This window comes from Tigriopus californicus, chromosome 9 (genome assembly GCF_007210705.1).
Source record: "Tigriopus californicus strain San Diego chromosome 9, Tcal_SD_v2.1, whole genome shotgun sequence".
NCBI lineage: Eukaryota > Metazoa > Arthropoda > Copepoda > Harpacticoida > Harpacticidae > Tigriopus > Tigriopus californicus.
This window is the reverse complement of record NC_081448.1, coordinates 1,526,949-1,544,931: the sequence shown is the minus strand read 5'-3', so window position 1 is coordinate 1,544,931 and position 17,983 is coordinate 1,526,949. Positions and strand designations below refer to the sequence as shown.

At 43.3% G+C, this 17,983-nt stretch overlaps 4 protein-coding genes across 4 annotated transcripts in view; 2 read left to right on the top strand and 2 right to left on the bottom strand.

Annotated features, from left to right (window-relative positions):
- Window positions 1–61: 61 nt before the first annotated feature.
- LOC131886612 (zinc finger protein 574-like) lies at window positions 62–6,024 on the top strand. The gene is made up of 4 exons (XM_059235001.1): window positions 62–1,814; window positions 1,880–1,983; window positions 2,824–4,708; window positions 5,637–6,024. The coding sequence occupies exons 1-4, from the start codon at window positions 121–123 to the stop codon at window positions 5,800–5,802; spliced, it is 3,849 nt and encodes a 1,282-aa protein (XP_059090984.1). The 5' UTR covers window positions 62–120; the 3' UTR covers window positions 5,803–6,024.
- LOC131886829 (beta-1,3-galactosyltransferase 6-like) lies at window positions 5,984–7,298 on the bottom strand. Its single transcript, XM_059235246.1, has one exon. It carries the CDS (start codon window positions 7,154–7,156, stop codon window positions 6,158–6,160), a length of 999 nt encoding a protein of 332 aa, XP_059091229.1. The 5' UTR covers window positions 7,157–7,298; the 3' UTR covers window positions 5,984–6,157.
- LOC131886822 (uncharacterized) lies at window positions 7,173–11,575 on the bottom strand (the record flags this gene model as incomplete). Its single annotated transcript, XM_059235236.1, is given in 1 exon segment — window positions 7,173–11,575. A coding segment is annotated over 1 exon segment (4,248 nt). The 3' UTR covers window positions 7,173–7,317.
- Window positions 11,576–15,915: 4,340 nt separating this feature from the next.
- Window positions 15,916–17,983, top strand: part of LOC131886636 (rRNA methyltransferase 3, mitochondrial-like) — a 5,316-nt gene continuing 3,248 nt past the window's right edge. Inside the window, exons 1-2 of the mRNA XM_059235027.1 lie at window positions 15,916–16,184; window positions 17,548–17,852. Of these exons, the coding sequence (XP_059091010.1) occupies window positions 16,068–16,184; window positions 17,548–17,852 (422 nt within the window). The 5' untranslated portion in view covers window positions 15,916–16,067. The remainder of the gene's footprint in view (window positions 16,185–17,547; window positions 17,853–17,983) is intronic.

The following is a 17,983-nucleotide window of genomic DNA, read 5'->3' as shown; positions in this document are numbered from 1 at the left end:
TCGTCAATCATCACCCTGAGAAGATCTTTGGGTAGTTTGGGGTCCTTTCAGGATAAGCTAAGGGCTTCTATCAAAAGCCAAAGGTGATGTGTACATTCAGGATCAAGAAGTCTAACGAAAATGGATCGTGCCATTGAAGCAGAAATCGATTGGACCCACTTGAAATTGAGCGCCGAGCTGCAAATCTTAAACTTTGGTCCATGGACCGTGATCACTCGTCGCACAATAGACCTAAACCCCTTCGACCACAAACCATGCATTTCTATGATGGTTTTTCTCAACGAGAAGTCTCAGTTGTACAGCCTTCATATTCTCAATCGAACGTTTCATGAAGGTCCCATCGAAGGGTTGGAGCATGTCAATGAGATAGTTCAAGACTTTTTCCAAAATCAACATCCTTGCCATGGCCACTTCAAGAACTTGAATTCGGCCAAGTCACCGTGCAATATTCTAGTTGGAAGGGAAAATGAATTATGCGCCAATTGTCAGGGAACGATCGATGAATTAAATATTAATGATGAAACTGATTTGACGAACCCAGAGCCAGCAGATTCGATGATGCCTCCTCTCAAGAGTTCCACAGCAAACAACACTCTTTTAAACAATCTGCTCAAGGAAGAACTTTCCGAGACTTTGGCAATCAACAATGAACCCTCCGATGACGAACTCAGCCTCATTCCAGACATCCTTGGGTCCACTTCTCTATTCCAGGATATCATTTCAACCCGGATTAGCGATGAGTCCAATAATGTCAATTATTCTTCCTCCCACAAAGACAATAACGTCTCTCAGGACAAAAACTCGGACAGTATCGAAACATCTCATCCAGCATCAGGAAAGCGAAAGAAACTCGTTAAACGAAACGGTGAGGTTCGATGTTCTCATTGTGATGAGGAACTCTGTGGAACCAAAGCTCTACGACGTCATCTAAGAACCGCTCACGGCTTATCTCTCGAGGATATCTCCGTACTAGCGGGCAAGTACCAATGCTCAATATGTCACAAAGATTTCTCCAGTGAATCACGGAGAGAATGGCACAATCAGAGAGCCCATCTCGCGGGGGATTGGCAATGTTTGCATTGTCCTCAAGCTGCCCGATTCGGGAGTGAAATTCTGAGGCATTACAAAACCCATCACCAACCGAAGCAATCCCAGATCAAATGTCCATTATGTGAAGTGGAGCTCTGTTTCAAAACCGGCTTTGACAAAGTGGTAGGGGCCCATTGGGCCTCGTGCTTGTCCCGTGAAAAGGCTCAAAGGACAAAACTCAAAGGAACCATTGACACCAAGCACATGTGTGAAGAATGTGGGAGAGTGTTTTCCTGCCAGAAGATCCTGAAAGAACATCAAGATAAGCACCGTGGTATCTATAGACACAAATGCAAGGATTGTAACTTCAAGACCACGAGTTTGGACTTGCTCAAGTCTCATTGGGGCAATATCCATGCTCTTACGGCCAAGAAGTTCCAGGAGAAGAACTACGTGCCATGTCAAATATGCGGGAAAATTGTGGTGGATACTTACCTTCAGATGCACATTGATAACAAGCACTCGGATCCAGCTTGGCCTTGTGATCAATGTGACAAGGGATTTGGAACAAAGGCCATCCTTCAGAAGCACAAGGAGTCGAAGCATTTCATAAGGACCGTGAAATGTTGTGAGTGCGGGTTGTTGGTTAAGAGCGTCAGCCTTTGGGGTCACATGAAGCGCCATTCACCGCCTAAGTATTGCTGCCGATTCTGCGGCAAAGGTCTCAAGACCAAAGTAAGCTTGGCAAATCATGAGAGACTCCACACGGGAGAAAACCCTTACAAGTGAGTGATTTAGATTAGATCACGAGGCTTCGCTTTTGATATTGAATCTTGATTTTGTTTTGCAGATGTGACAGTTGTCCTTTCACCTTCGCCACAAGTGGAAACCTGTTGAGGCACAAGAAAAGCCAACACAACTTGGAAAAAGTCAATTTCTACATGCCGGCAGAGGGCCCTCCTGAAGAAGATTTCTCTAACTAACGATAAAGATTTTCTTATTATTACATATAACGCAAGGAAATACCCTGGATTGCAATTTTCTCCTTGACGTTCAGGTATTCATCATTACCTCAAGCTAAAAAATATAACTCAATTCAGGTGGTTTTTTTTAAATGTGACTCAAATCTAGCAAAACTTAGGTTTATGTAGTGGTAGGTCGACTCCAAAAGTCTCGAACATTTTCGAGTTCGATCTACTATATCCTGGAACTCAACGAATTAGATACACATACATACTGAAAAAATGTTGTCGTGTGCTAGTCCATAAGTAAGGTTATTTCTTTCCTATGAACAAGTTCACGGTGGTGAGCGCTCCAAAAACCAACACAACCTAGATTTTACTATAATCGCAACTTTCCTGTTTCAACGCGTAAGTGCTTGATTTTACTTATATGAATTTTGTATGAACTAATGCCCTCTCTTTCACAGCCCAAGAGGCTCGTTGTGTCAATTTCTATTTTGCCCCAACAGAGCCAAAAAACCTTTATTGCTTGTCAGTGGATTTATTTCCCCCAAAAGTGGATTAACAGGGTTGGGCAAGAATAGCGGTGATTAATGAAAAGAAAGTGAATTGAGCAAAGCAGAATTACGATTTCAAATGCGATAAACAAAGAGAGTCCAATCGGTTCAAACGTGCCATCAAAACCCTCAGCATTATGACTCTAAAATCGTTAATCCATAGTTATACAAGATAAGCGAGGTAGTCAATGTATTCTGGACACCCTGAAAAAGGTAAACAACCTTTAGAATACGGACAAGTCGACAACCCACTATTATGGTTTTGGTATAACGAGGATCCGATGAATTGTTGACCCCAACCAGCCCAACCAACGACATGGATCTCTCCAAAGCCCATTTGGATTGGACTCAGTTAGCACTGGGCGACGATCTTCAAATTCTGAACTTTGAGCCTTGGACCGTGATCACCCGTCGAGCTTTGAACTTGGATTCTCAGGGCCACCATCCCCTCATATCAATGATGGTGTTCCTCCATACCAAATCCAATGTGCTCATCTTCAGTGTCCTCAATCGGACGTACAAAGAAAGCCAGGTGCAAAATGTGGAACAAGTAGGTCAATTGGTTCAAACCTTCTTTCGAGACCGCCATCCTTGCCTGGGATTTGGACGGAGTGTGGATCTGCCTCGAGCCTTTTCCTATCAATTCCCTTTTGATTGTGAGGTCTTGGTAGGGACCAAGGATAGTCATTGTGACAAATGTCGAGAAGAAATGCGTCTTCTCAACCAAGAGACAGACTACATCGTGACCAAAGATGCTTCCGAGAACCACTTGGATTCGGAGGAAGAAGAAGTTAAGGCTGAGATTCTTTTAGATGCCGTAGTGCAAGATGTGCTAGAGAGCAAATTAGAGGCAAGGCCTTTGTTTCAAGAGCCTGGTCGAAGATCAACCCGGACCAGGGCACTCGATGCCATGCCCATCCCAGATGTAGACTATTTCTCCGATGAAGACCGAAAATGTGATGACGATTATCAGGATTGGTCGTCTAATTTCCATGAAGATGACGAGGATGTGCGACCTTTGAAGCCAAAGAGGGCTCGAAAAATGAGATCTTTTCCCAAGAAGATGGCTCATCTTGACGCTGATTCAAAAGTCCCATGTCCGGAGTGTGGAAAAAGATACAAAAGTGCCGTGACTCTGAAATCTCATATGAAGTATCACCAAGAACAAGGCTCTCACATCACGGATCCGCTGCCCAAAAAGTTGCCGCTTTTGCCTTGCATTCACTGCAATGCCCAATTCAGGATGCAAAAGAAACTGATCCATCATTTGAAGGAAGAGCACAATTTGCCTGATGATCAGATTCAAGAAGAAGCTGCCAAACGAAGATGTTGGATTTGTCGCGAAACCTTCACCAATGAAACGGTTCACTATTCACATAAGAAAGAAGCCCATCTCTTGGGCAAATGGCAGTGCTCAAGGTGTCCAGACGTTTTGCGTCATGGCCAAGAGCTCCAAGATCACTACCAATCAAAGCACGCTAACGACCTATTCAAGGTGAATTGTGCCATGTGTCAAGACGAGCTTATCTTCAGCGAAGGCTTTCATGTGGTGGAGGATCATTGGAAATTGTGCCTGGAAAGGAAGCGGGATAATTTCAAGAAGCAACAGTATGAACGACTCAAAAGCAAAGACAAGCACGTTTGTGATCAATGTGGGAAGTCTTTCGTTTGTAAGAAGCATCTGACGGAACACGAGGATGAGCATCGAGGGATTTTTAAGCATCAATGCCTGGAATGTGATTTCAAGACCGCCATACGAACCCGACTTACGGACCACTGGAACAACGTCCATTCCCCGAGAGCCACGGAATTGAAAAAGAACCAGGCCACTTGTCATATCTGTGAGAAGGTCATGCATGAGAGCTCGTTGGCCAATCACATAGCCAATGTTCACGGCGATCCCACTTGGCCTTGCCAGAAATGTGCCAAGTCCTTTGGAACGAAGCGCTCTTTGCTCCGACATGAGCGGTTTTCTCATTTTCAAGAGGCCGTAAAGTGTGAGATATGTGGGTTATCGGTCAAGAAGAACTGTCTGAAAACTCATATGAGGGTGACTCACGCTCCTCCCAAGTTCTGCTGCAAGTTCTGCGGGAAAGGTCTCAAAACTCAATTGAGTCTGGGCAATCACGAGCGAATCCATACTGGAGAGAACCCATACACGTAAGATGATCATCCCTATTAACACAATTTCAATTAGAGTTGGGATGTGGTTTAATTGTGGAACGTCACAAGACGTTTTTTTTTGTGGGGGTACATTACGGACGTAAATAGCAGCTCACTGTCGCTCGGACTACCATCTAGTGTTGGGCATCCCAGTATAGTGTAAAGCTGTTGCACCTTCGTTATCCCAGCCATCATTGATTCTTATATCACCCTCACCAATAGCTGGAGGTTTGACCATTTAAGGTGGCAAAGCAGCAACTCATGGTGTTATTAAGATAACACAAAGAAGCTAAAAAAGGTTATACACGAGGTTTTATTCTCCTTTATTTTAAAATGCTACTGATCCCAAATTGAATATGGACCTTATACACACTTGAGCAATCCTTGAGTGGTTCTAGTAAAGAAGATAATACTATGTCGATTGCACAAGAGTCAAATTTCGGAACTAAGCAAAGAGGCTGTGTCAGTGAGAGGTTGGTGAAAAGCAATCATTGATGTGAAATTTTAACTTTCAAGGTACGAATATTGTACTCTCATGGGAGTAAATTTTGACTCGAGCTAAATATTTAATTTCTGCTTTAAAATAATGAAATAACCTTTATAACGGCTCTTTGTAATGTCAATTCTTAAAATGTATAAAAGTATGCGTAAAGATATTGTACACCGAGATCGCTAAAGAGTAAAAGACTGAAATGGTCAGAATGATGAAATGGATGACTTGAATGTAAAATCACAGCGGAGATCTAGTTTTAAGCCACGGCAGCTGCATAATGTGATGTTCGTTTTCATCGTTCTACGTTGCTCAGTCGCTTTGATTTCAGGTCAAGACTCTTTAACCAATTATTAGCACTCGTGCACTTGACAATCGACAAGGTAGGCTCATCTAAAGTAACCTAATCGGATGCTGTATTGATCTTATTTTTAGGTGTGATCAATGTCCATTTGCTTGTGCTACAAGTGGAAACCTGCTCCTTCATAAAAAGCGCAAACACAACGTCAAGAAAGTAAACTTTTACACCTCTGGTAGAGGGAAAGTACAAGAACCTGCCATTTCTCCCAGTATTCCAAATATTAGTCCAGTTGCATTGTAATTCAACCCCCACATTGAAACCCGTGATCTTTATTTGTTCACAGTATTTAGGTTACATAGAGGGCGCCAAGCTATCAGGTTTGAATGCCTGAAATTCATCTCGAAAAGCCAGCGCTCACTTGTTGATACGACCTGAGTTGATTGAATTGATTGTACAAATCGTGCACTCAAAAAACCTGGGATTATGTGAAAGAAATATATTTCACAGAGAGCAATGCCTAAACGCTTCTGTTTCATATTTCCGAACGAGTGAGCCGTATCCGGCATCGTATTGGAAGCATAGCTATTTGCGGAAAATGCCTCTTATTGTGACGAGCACGAGTTTTGATTTTTGGTATCAAGGCCACCTGAACAATTCAAGGCCGTTCACAACACTTGGACGGCGGAACTTTCCAGTTGTATTCGTAAATTGGAATCAGATGGGGATCTCCGTCGCACAAGGTGCCCTTCTCAGTCAAATGGCGATGCTTGTCCCTCATATTCTCCACTGACTGTTTGTGTGTGACAATGAACTCCTTGGAACAACCTCGAGATCGGGCCTCGGTATCAAATCGAGTATCATGAACACGATTCACTTTGAGAGGAGCCAACCACGTTCCTACCGAGACATCCTCGTTCTTATACAGCTTTAAGAGATCGGCGTTCTCAGCAATGAAATGCACTAAGTCCTGCGAGAGCACGTACCCGCCACCCAGGGCATACGGAATGTACTTGTCACACAAAAAGTAGTCAGCTTCTTGCCATTTGCTCCTTGGTGAGCGGAACACGGGAGCACGGCCATCAAAAAGGCCCCAGTATAAAGCACTCTCATAGTTTGAATTCTTCAGTTCGTCCAACATTTTCGGCACATCCACATAGGTATCATCGTCGACTTTTAACAAGTACTTAAATTGCACATTCCGATCAAGTTGAACCAGAGTAGCGAGCACTTTCTTGGTGAGCAAATCGAAAGCGTCTTCCACGGGCAATATCAAGAGGTCTTTGTAAGCTAAATTTTCGCTTTGGATCAACTCCTCTTCTTTGGTGGCGAGGGTCAAATCCCCCAAGACAAACAACGGTAGCACTTCAGCTTTCACATTCGGAGCCAAGTTCAACCAAGTTTGTCGAATGGCTTTTCGACGCTCCACATTTGAAGGGCTCGAAAGGATCATCACTAACAGGAATGTCTTTTGGGTCTTGAGACCATGATATCCCTCTCTCAACTCACTGAGGGCCTCATGTCCAGGATCCAACTGATGAATGCAACCAGATTGAGCTTGAAATTGATGTGCGATAAAATTGCCCAGAGCAAAGAACAGCAAGCATGACAATGCTAAAGTGGGAGTACGCAAGAGTCTCACATTGATCAAACTCATTCTTGAAGCATGGACCCTGAAAGTTCAGAAAAATACGTGGGTCCCCTTGGAAATGAGAGCAAAATGCGAAGAAAAAAAAAAGAAGAAAAAGCAATCTATAATCTCGTTTCCAAGGGGGAGATGACTCTTTGGAGGGGATCGGGATTGAGGCTCGGATGGAATCATTTCCGTTTATCGATAGAATACATCGTGCGGAAAGTCAGATTGATCCTCTCTTGCGCACAATTCGGATCACGTGGAAGGCAATGGAGCCAATCTTCTTGTGTGGCACCTTCCATCACTAGTAGAGATCCAGGGAATAGAGGAAAGCGAATGAAGTTCGGAGCACCGGTTTTCTTCCGCAATTCGAAGACCCGCACTCCTCCTAGCGACACGGAGGCCACCGGTGGGTTGCGTCCCAATTGCGGGTGAGTGTCCGAATGCCAGCCGCACATGTCGTGCCCGTGACGATAGAGATTCAGGAAGCAGGCATTGAATTCGTGTTTCGTCATGGCAATCAATCGGTGGAGCAAATCGAGCAACTCGGGAGCCCAATTCAGGTTCTTCTCAAGTTTGAGACCCGAGTGGACATAATCACAAGGACCGTACCAAGCCACCAATCGGGTTTCGTATTTCCATTCCCCGCCAATTTGACGCTGCTTCTGGTGCCATTTGCAGTAGCGCCGCAAACGATTGAACATGAGGTGATTGCCCTTGTCCGAGAGAAACTTGGGCCAATAGCGAATGACGGACATACCATTATCGGTATCACTTAGACAAAGCTCGCCGCCTTCTTTGACAAACCATTCAGGAACATTTACACAGGGGGATTTTTGAGGGTTGGCAATTTCGGGTGGAAGCTCAAAGGCGCTGATTTCCTCTTCTTTCTCGCTCCCAGGGGCAGATTCGGGTTTTCGTGGGCCAACGCTAGGACCCAACATGAGTTGAGGCACTTTGGGAGGAACGATGTAGTCACTTGTGGTCAAAGGTTCGGCAGAGGGCATCTTGGCTTTCTTGGTCTTGCCGTCCAAACCTAATCCTGGAGCACTGATCCGTTTCAACTTGTCGCGATCCTCGTCTTTGATGGACTCGTCGTAGCCCGTGATCTCGAGCCTTTCATATTCTTTGAACTTGGCACTCTCGATATGCTCGTAATCTGGATCGTACGTCTTACGTTTCCGGCCGTATCCATACGTCTCAATATTCAGTTCCCACGTGGGAGCCACCTCTTTGTACTTGGTCTTCTCCTCTAAGGTCCTCTTGATGTTTTCCTCTTGTTCAGATGATATGACCATGTCCATCAGATCAACAACACCATCCTCAGCCGTCCCATTAGCGTTATCACTGGGATAGGAGCTCTCCGCAGGGTTCTGGGCCTCGAGTCGGCTTCTTCTTGGTTTTTCGAATTCATAAATACCTTGCTCATCCGGATACATGGCTGTGTGACAGCCCGTGCACAACAAACGACCTTCAGCCTCGGCAATTTTGGCTTTGAGATTGACATCTGCCCGGGTTTGGGCTCGGAATTTCTCGAGCTCTTCCAACTTGACTTGTTCTTTTTCCAGCTCTTTCTTCCTCTTCTGTTCGAGTTTCAAATCGTTGGCGCAGAGTTTGCGGAATTGCTTCAGTTGATCTTGGGCTTCCCGCAATCGTCGAATGTCGCCAAACTCTTGCATGAATTCCAGCTTCCGCTTGACAAAGCCCAATTTTTGCATGTTGCTCAACTCATTGCTTTTGATAGCCAATTCAATGGCTGCAGTCACTCCTTTGACGTCGATGGGATGTCTTTGATAACATACATCGATGATTTGCGAGTATAACGTGGGCTCGCCTTTTTCCCTCTTCAAGGCTGAGCGGAGAGTCGAAAGGGCCTTTTCCGTGGATCCACAGACCTTGAATTGAAAGCGAGCCAACTTCATGGCCACCCAAGTTTTGATGTTGCGTCGGTTCGTGGGGATCTTACTCATGAGCACCTTGTAATGCTCCTCGGCTTTATCAAACTCGCCCAGACGTCGATCGATGTCAATGACTTGAAAGCAACATTCCAGAAGAAGCGGATATCGTTGGTTGAGTTCCAGAAGGATCTCTCTGGCCTTGACACTGTCACCAGCCTCTTCTTCAAAGGCCGCCCACTTCATTTTGATCAGGGCTTTCTTTCGACAATGAACAATACACGCTCGCTTGTAAATATCACGGACCGCTTGCTTGCCTTGGTTTTCCCACGAGGTCTTGAGCACCAATGACATTTCATTGTCGATCGTATCTTGGGCACTTTGGGCATCAGAGGGTGTTGCCTCATCTCCTTCAACTGGAGTTTCCAGGGTGGTCTTCGCGTCGTGTTCTTGTACAATTGTTTTCCCTCCCTTGTTTTTTTCTGAAATCTCGGCAGCTTTCATAACCGCGTGGCCTTCGTCATCGAACTCCATCCAGCCACGCAAAGTCCAAGTACAACGCTTGTCTCTGATCTTTTGGACCGTTTCAAGACCGGTATCAAAGGCCCACTTCGCCTTAGACAACGCCGATTTGGAGCTATCCTGGGCTCCATGGGCACTTTTTGAACGGCCTTTCTGACTTTTATGATGCTTCTCCATGTACGTGGCATACTTTTCCCAAAACTGTTCGTATTGAGCGCACGGTATCAAGCACCTTTCGAACAGGGCAACAATCCTCTCGTGGTCTTTTTCACCGATTTCAAAATCGAGGTAGGCGTCCCAATTCTTCAACTGTTTCAAGTCCATGGCCTTAACGTGAAAATACGGTCGCTTAATCTTTTCTTCGAATCGAAATCTTTTATCCACGGCCTCCTCCACCCACTCGTGTTGGCTCACCACACTAGCTACGATCCGCTCTTTCATGCCCGCTTTCAACTTGTCCTCGGGTTGAATCACTTCACGCGGCTTCACGGGCTCAATAATCGGATCGGGTCGATAGGTGAGATCGAGTTCCTCGCAGGTCACTTTTCGTAGAGCTTCATACTCATCGTAGAACAAGATGTCTCTCGGGTGATGATCGCGAACATGTGCGATGAAGTTGTCCCAATGCTTATTGTACAACTTGGTGGGCACTGAAATCAAACGCTTGTAGGCATGCGTGACCTCTCGGAGATTGTTCCGGGCGCTCTCCCATTCGATAATGCGTTCCCACAACGAATCCGAACGATATTCGAGCCCCACGGTCATGACCGCTTTTTCCCATTGAATTCGGAATATCTCGTCAAAGTTGTCGAGCTTTTCATACATTTTTCGGTACAGTTCAAGGTAAGCCAACCACAAGTCCACCGACATAGGGATGGCTTCCAAGCCCCGATGAAGAATGGCCAAGGCGCGCTCCCATTGTTCCGCGCGCTTCTCAATGTCGCAATAACGCTCCCAATAAGCAAAACAATACGGATAGAGGGGCAAGAAAGCATTATAAGCCGACCGGACTTCGTTCAAATCCGCCATGTTTTCCACATGTTGTAGCAAATAGGTCCAGCCATTGAAATCTTGAGGATTTTCCCGCACAAATTGCCAGTAAGCATCTAATACAGCTTTATTGTTCTCCTCCGTTCTCTGTTGCACTACACTTTCGACCGTCACCTCCGGCCCTTGGACGGGTTTCATTTTCATGGCCGTGAGTTCATCCAATGAGTATATGACACTTTGATCATCTTGACTGGCTTGAGCGGCCTTTTTCCGCTCCTCTTCCAACGCCAAGGCCACTTGCAAGGCCATTTCTCGCACCCCCATTTCCGGCGATGGGCCCGCTTCCTTGGACGGCAAGGGTTTCATTTGCGGCAATCGCTCTTCCGGCAAGTTCTGCCTCTCTTCACCCGGTAACTCGGCTTCGGTCACGGTCTTCTCAGGAGGAATAACATCTGTCTTCGCTTCCTCTTCCCTTTGGTCCACGGATGCTTCCTCGCCCGGGGGTAAAACCCGCTCCGAGTCCCTCAAAGGCCCATCGGCGGGTGGAAAATAGTTCCCCGGATGGGCTGGGTCTGCATGGGTGGATGGGATTTCAATATCCGGCGCTAAAGGTGATAGTCCCCTGATGGCTCTTTGTCGATTGTGTTCATCTCGTTGGAATTGGGCTTCTCGGGCTTGTTTTTCGTCCCAACTCTGTTTCTGGAGGTCAGCAAAGGCCGCTTGAACTTGATCGGCTTTCTGTCGGTCTTGAAAGAGCTTCTGTTCGGCCTCGTTCTGCGGGAACGGATTGGAGGGCCCCACGTCGTATCCGGCCTTGTACTCGACCATTTCATGCTCGCTCTGACCGGGAATGAGACGGATGCATTCGGCGGGTCCGTCGGGTTGGCGTTGAATGAGGAGCGTGTCCGCATCTTCGTGCCGTGGAGGTACGAAGGTCTTATCTAGGCGGAGAATGCCTTGCACCGTCAACAGCGGTGTCTCCTTTTCGCCCTTACCCGCCCGTCCACGCTTCTTGGTCTTAGGCATGATGATCGATCATGATGATAACGATAATCACAGGTGGTGATAAGAATGACAGGTGGTGATGATATCCGACAAGTCCACTTTCTCGATCCTCGATCCTTCCCATCCTTTCCATCTCTCCGTAGACTAACATTTTACTTTGCCTGCCTCTCAAACGGACTTTTCGAGTCCGATTTTGGTACTTTAGTTGCGCGATTACGAAAATGTAATATTGCGTTAGATGGAAGCTTTGACCACATCTATAACCAAATAAAGCTTCTTTTTAGGTATCCATCCCGTTTAGATGTGCGTAGCTATAAACGAAATTTAATTTAAGACAGATACAAATTGAAGACATGAAGCCAAGTGAGTGGTAGTCTTTTTCAACCACTCTGACATTTTTAATGACGCTCCGCCATTGTTATTGTTCTAAATATCCCAACAACCATGCCCTGCCAGCCAAAGGCATGAGGAAGCATAGTAGCCCATTTTGTTCTATGATTATGGGCAGTCATTATGCTGAAAGTTGAAGATGGCAAATTCAGTTTTAAAATGTGAACATAACAGACATCCAAAAACACCTGGTAGGCTAATAAAAAGGTTTTTGTTTACCTCATTCCTAATGGTGCATTTAGACGACACTTGTTTTGACACATGTTGTGGTCACATACGGCTTTCACATGACATATTCTCAAACACATGGCCACATATTTGATTTGGAACCTACTCCAATTTTCTGCGATATGAAAACAATTCTCAGGCAAGGTCAACGCAATCGCCCAACGCAAGGTTAAGCGTGATCTTAGGGATACAATTGCAATTGGTATTTTTTCACAATCCTCAATCCTGTTTGGGGTGAAATTATTTAATGACTAAAATTCAAGTTTGAATGTGTTGAAACTAACAGCATTTGCGAGATATGTTGGAAATTTGAAGAAACAAAATGCATTTTGACATAACTTTGAGTGGTCAGATATAGTCTCCCTTAGAGTTTAACGATTGACCGACACAAAGCTCCCATTTAAACCAGCATGACCAGCAATAAAATAAATCAGATGCTTTGTATTTACCAACTAAGTTTATTTTTTGTACGAGAAAAATGAAACAATTTACCCTCTTGAATTTTCTGAAGTAAACCACTCAGCATTATAATGACGGCAGGAAACGTTGTCATAGACTCACAAGTGAAAGCATTGGAACTTTTCATTTTGGTCAACTAATACTCCTACCTTTATCACCTGATTGCACGCCATCATTGAGAACCAGTAATCTCGTCAAGGCCCAGTATATTTGACACAGATAGTCTTTTGTGTAGTACTGGTGTGTGTAAATTCTCTGAATCTTGATTTGTGTCACATTGCCAACTTCTCGTCAAATATGTGTCAAAACAAGTGTCGTCTAAATGCACCATAAGAGGGAGGTCTACAGACATGTTGGCTCATGTAGTGATGGTCAATAGTTTTTGATAAGATATTATACTATTCTAAAATTGTGAAGTGAGAGAATGTTCATTCAAATTAATTCACAGATAGAAGGTGATGCTGGCCGCATCTTATGGCAATGATTCAACCTTGGCTGGTTTCACCCATTCAAATACTGATTTGTCATAGTTTCATTGTCTCAGTCCATTGGCCTCATTGGCCTCAGTCCATTCCTATGTAATCAATCCAATCTAAAACGGGACACATGTAGAGCAGGCATAAGAAAAAAGCCCCGTGATCTTCATTGGATGACTCATGGAAATGAGGATGGCGATTATGCGTCCGTTTAACGCAGTGCTACGAATTGATAATCACGCAACCAAAATAGGACTCGAAAAGTCGGTTTGATCCCTGCCTCACAACACCAACAGCAGCAATAATAACAGAGACAAGAGGTCAATGCTTGAGACTAAAAGAGTAGAGCCATAATTGAAGTTGCGTGATTAAGGATTCTTAAAACTGCACTAGTTCCTTTCTAGTCTTCAAATGGTGGGTATTATAGTCCCTGTGGCGGTAAGAAAGTCCAAAAAAGGTAGGTTAGTGTACCCTCTAGGTTGTTAGATGAAGAGATATGACAGATACGATAATTTGTGAACAATTTGATTTAATGGAACTGTTATAGTCAATTGGTTCAGTGATAAGCCTAAATCAGCTGATTTTAGATGTCATTATTTCTTTTTTAAATTTTTGTTTTCATGGACAAATCAGCAAATGAAATATAGTACTTTTTTTTGGGGGGGGGGGGCCTTACCGCCACTGGAAACATTGGCAGATCTGGCTAGCCCTTCAATACAGGGTTGATCAGGAATTTTAGTCAAAAACTTGTCCAAGTCTAACCTAAATACTGGTACTGGATCAACACCTACATATGCCCTACAAAAATAAATGTAACACAATCTGCAATAAAATTGCAGATAGATTGCTGGAAGCAAAATTTCAGAGTCAAAAAATACTTTTTCATTATTTTCATTCATCAAGTTTTTTGGCATTAGGAACTTGAAATATTAGTAAAAATGTGCCCTTTTTTCCTTTAACAATATTTGAATGAGGACTGTTGATTCCAGCCATATCTTTTATTTTTGATGTATATATTCATGTCATGTCTTTTGTGCTCTTTGGAATATTTGTACAGTATTTAATGTATGTCATGTGGATTTTATGTATCATGTCATCGCTTCGTGTCTTCTTGTTTGCTGTTGTGAGGATCCGTTTCTTCTAATGGGCTTCATCTTCACCATGTGAATATTGAACTTTGGTATCATCCGATCGTATTCGGCCTTGATCTGCAGTTTACATGGAAGATGGCAGAAGACACAAAGAGGAAGTTGGATTTTTCAGCTAATGGAGAACAGAACTCTTTTATCAGTCCGTCCAATGTGCTTGATATTTTAATACAGTCCACCTAGTTACACTTTTGTGTTAACGCTAAAAATACAATTCTGACTATCGAACGGATCTGAGTTGCACGAGTTTGTTCATTTTTGCTCGCGGCAATTTACAAGGACATTTAGGCAAGCTCTCTCCAGTCACACACAATTATACCCCTAGTCCCTATGTCAGCTCAATATTTGGGCAATAGAACATGGTCTACTATGACAAACATTTCAGCAAAGTGCAGATGCATGGCATCTACATAATTGTAATGCTGAAGTCTTGCAATTATGTTACCAAAATGATGCGCTAGTTGCATCTAGAGACCCTGAATGCAGGAACCCAAGAGGTTGGGCAGTAAGCAATTAGAAGAACTTTTTTCAAACACATTTTGCATTCATGCACTAAATAGAGTAGAGTACTGTCATGACAAACACCATTGAATATGTACTTTAGGGATACTCCTAACTTTTTCCTTAAAGGCAAGCAAATTTAGTTGATTCATGAATAGAGTTAATTCATGTGATCTACCTGATGATTTTATAAAACAAGTTACTGTGTACTGAACATTGTGAACTATTAAACATGACAATACATTTTATTTTTGAAGCACTTTAGCTAAAATTACTACCTGCAGATTGCAAATGGACAGTGTGACAACAACATTTTATTAAGTGCTACTTTGCTAACATAATTGTAATGGCAAATGACACTCTGGCCATGCGGAATCAGTAGATTAAGTTTGTAGTGGATTGCATCTACTTTAAGCCATCTTAAATGTCAACTTCTGTTGCAATAAAAATGTGTGAGCTAGCTTCTTTTGGAAATAGCTGACTCCCTATTCAGCTTTGTTTGGAACTTTTTACATGTTCATTGAAAATTGACAACCAATCAGGTCAGGCAAATTTGATGATGTAAACTCAACCTTGCAGGTCTCAAACTAGATGCTCTCCTGTTGCACCGGGGTGCTAAAATAAGAAACTAATGCTTTTTGTCGGGAATTCTATCTTGGTTGTCAGGATGTTTTTCAACTTTCACTTTTATAAGCTTTTCAGTAACTTTGGTAACCTTTCATGTCAATAATGTAAGATGAAAATTCTTTGCTTATTGAGACAGACAATGTCATAAGCTTAATTGAAATACACTGAGGGAGGAGGGCATGCCGTCATGTCAATGTGTGTATGGTTAAAATCCATGTACATGTCTTCCATTTGGTCATGTATGGATTGTTCCTATCATAGGCCAAATGTATTGTGCTAGGGTCTTTAATAAACCTCAAATCTAGGAGGCAAGGCAAAACTTTGTTAGTTAAACCAACAATGATTCTTGACATAACCAGTATCTTGAAAATACCTTTGCTTATTTCAAGGCTCTTATTTCTGCTATTTACTTGTAAAAATTTCAGCAAAGTCACAATTAAGTCATAGCTTTCAATCACCCAACCTCATACGAGGCTCTACTCTGATTTTAAAAGAGATCTCTCCTTACGTACATACTGGAGACCCAACATCCAGGGTCCCTAGTGCATACATGCTTTCAAACAAAAACAACACGGCGTGAAGGCCACTCGTTAGACGTGATTGACCGGCCGTGGATTGATAATCCCCGTCCTGCTGTGCGGGTTGTGTCAGTGTCCAGGCTACTAGATCGTTTCCTCCCTAACGTGATCCCGTCATGATTCGTTCCATGCTTCGGCCGCTCACGTTTGGTCGGCTCATTTTGGCAAGGAATGACAGGAGTGTTCGGTGGCATGGATCCAAAGCTCGCCGAATCGCACGACTTCCCAAACGTGTAAGGCCCCAATCAGTCCTAGTCCCAGAAATGTGCAGCAGGATATTGTCTGGGCAGGCATTCAAGACATGCCAGTTCAGAATGCTTTGGAGTCATTATCAATCGGAGCATGTCTTGTCGTGAGTGGTTTGCGCCGCTATTCTATCTTAGAATAACCAGGCCAGAGACTATATTTATGACAACTGAATCACTCATTATTTTGAGAGGGAACAGTCAAGGGCAGCCGTGCAACAAATTTCAGGAAAATGTTAGCGACCTGTTAAGGCACAAAAATGGAAATATATTTAAAATATGCGAAATCAACGCTTAAATGGCATATTTAGTGAAAGAAATTGGAGGCAATTGAAAATATTTCTCGATGAATGATCATCATAGCTTTTCTGGACTAGTTCTTACTGGCGAAGATACTTCATTTAATAGCTCATGGCTTTGAATATCCATCAACAAAATTGCATCATGGCCATGAATTTGACTTTCAATCATAGAATGTGATATATTTCATTCATAAATTGAGGTAGAGACAGTCAAGAGTAGTGCTGGGGATCAGGTATTATTTTTAAGTATGAAGTATTCGAGCATTAATTTTCCAAACTTATCATCATGAAACTTGCTCACATCTACGCTTTTTTATTGTTGGCAGACCAGTTATTAGTGTGATTCTAATTAAAAGAAATGCAGTTTTGGAAGAAGAAAAAATAACTCTAAAAGAGCTTACTTACTTTTTACCTCGTCTGTCTGATCAGAAATCACCTATGTAGACCAATGCTTGTTTGCTAGATATACTTGTTAGCATGAACCCGAATTATGCAAAAATAAATTAATACACGAAGGAAATTCGTTTGCACCAACTGGCATAATCAAATCATGAAACTCAAAACGATATCTAAGAATACGGGATCTGTCGGTCAGAATGAAAATTGTTTTGCCGAGGTTAAGGACCACGTAAATGGATACCTTTTCATTTGATCACTTAGCATTTTACGCGGTTGCCTTCATATCAAGTAATAAAAGCAGACGTGAAGTTTGAAGTAAGATTCCTAGAAATATTTTGAAGTGCAAAGGAATCGACGAGTTCAAACAATTTCCTCAATTTGCTCCATTTTGAGGCATATCTTGTTTAAAAATGGAAAATAAAGTGAACAGAAGCAAGTGAACTTGAATAAGTGGCACAAAGTAAAAATTTCAACCCTTTTTTGGGGGTGGGAAATATTGTTTGCTAGATTTCTGCATCACTAATTATGAGACTGATGGCCTTGAATTTACACTGCGAAAGTGCTCGTTCAACTGATATCCCAAGACCTATTCCATGATTCACCGTTGAAGGAATAGCACTTGAAACATGTATCGACCCATTTTTTACTAGGCAGTGGATGATGACGGGCAGGAGATCCAAATTCGCTCCGATCAACTCGAAGGCAATGTCCAAGCCCGACAAGTAGCCGAACAAGCCCAGCGAAATCTCCGGAGCACACGATTAGGACGAGGTTCAAAAAACAATGAGACTCCCTTGAGTCAAGCCATGATTGAGTTGCGCTCACAGGTTCAATCTGAATCCGAGGATTCATCGCCAACGGAGGAAGTGGATCATTTACCCGAGGATTTTGATTGGAAGTCCCTGCCGCGATTTGTTAAATTGAATGCCTGGGATCGAACCAATCCAACTTGGAAGTGAGTGATCGGTATTAGAGTAGGCAAACAAATGGGTCAAGGACCCGAAGACATACAATAATAAGTTAACGATTCATGACAAAAGACGGAAGAGAGAGAGCATTGTTACACCATCGGACATAAACCAGCCT

Bases quoted from the DNA above. Each gene is read 5' to 3' on its own strand.
- LOC131886612 (XM_059235001.1), top strand. From the start codon at position 121: ATGGATCGTGCCATTGAAGCAGAAATCGATTGGACCCACTTGAAATTG. The intron at 1,984-2,823 runs GCCCTCCTGAAG...TGGTATAACGAG, and splicing joins TTTCTACATGCCGGCAGAGG to GATCCGATGAATTGTTGACC. The intron at 4,709-5,636 runs GTAAGATGATCA...TCTTATTTTTAG, and splicing joins ACTGGAGAGAACCCATACAC to GTGTGATCAATGTCCATTTG.
- LOC131886829 (XM_059235246.1), bottom strand. From the start codon at position 7,156: ATGAGTTTGATCAATGTGAGACTCTTGCGTACTCCCACTTTAGCATTG.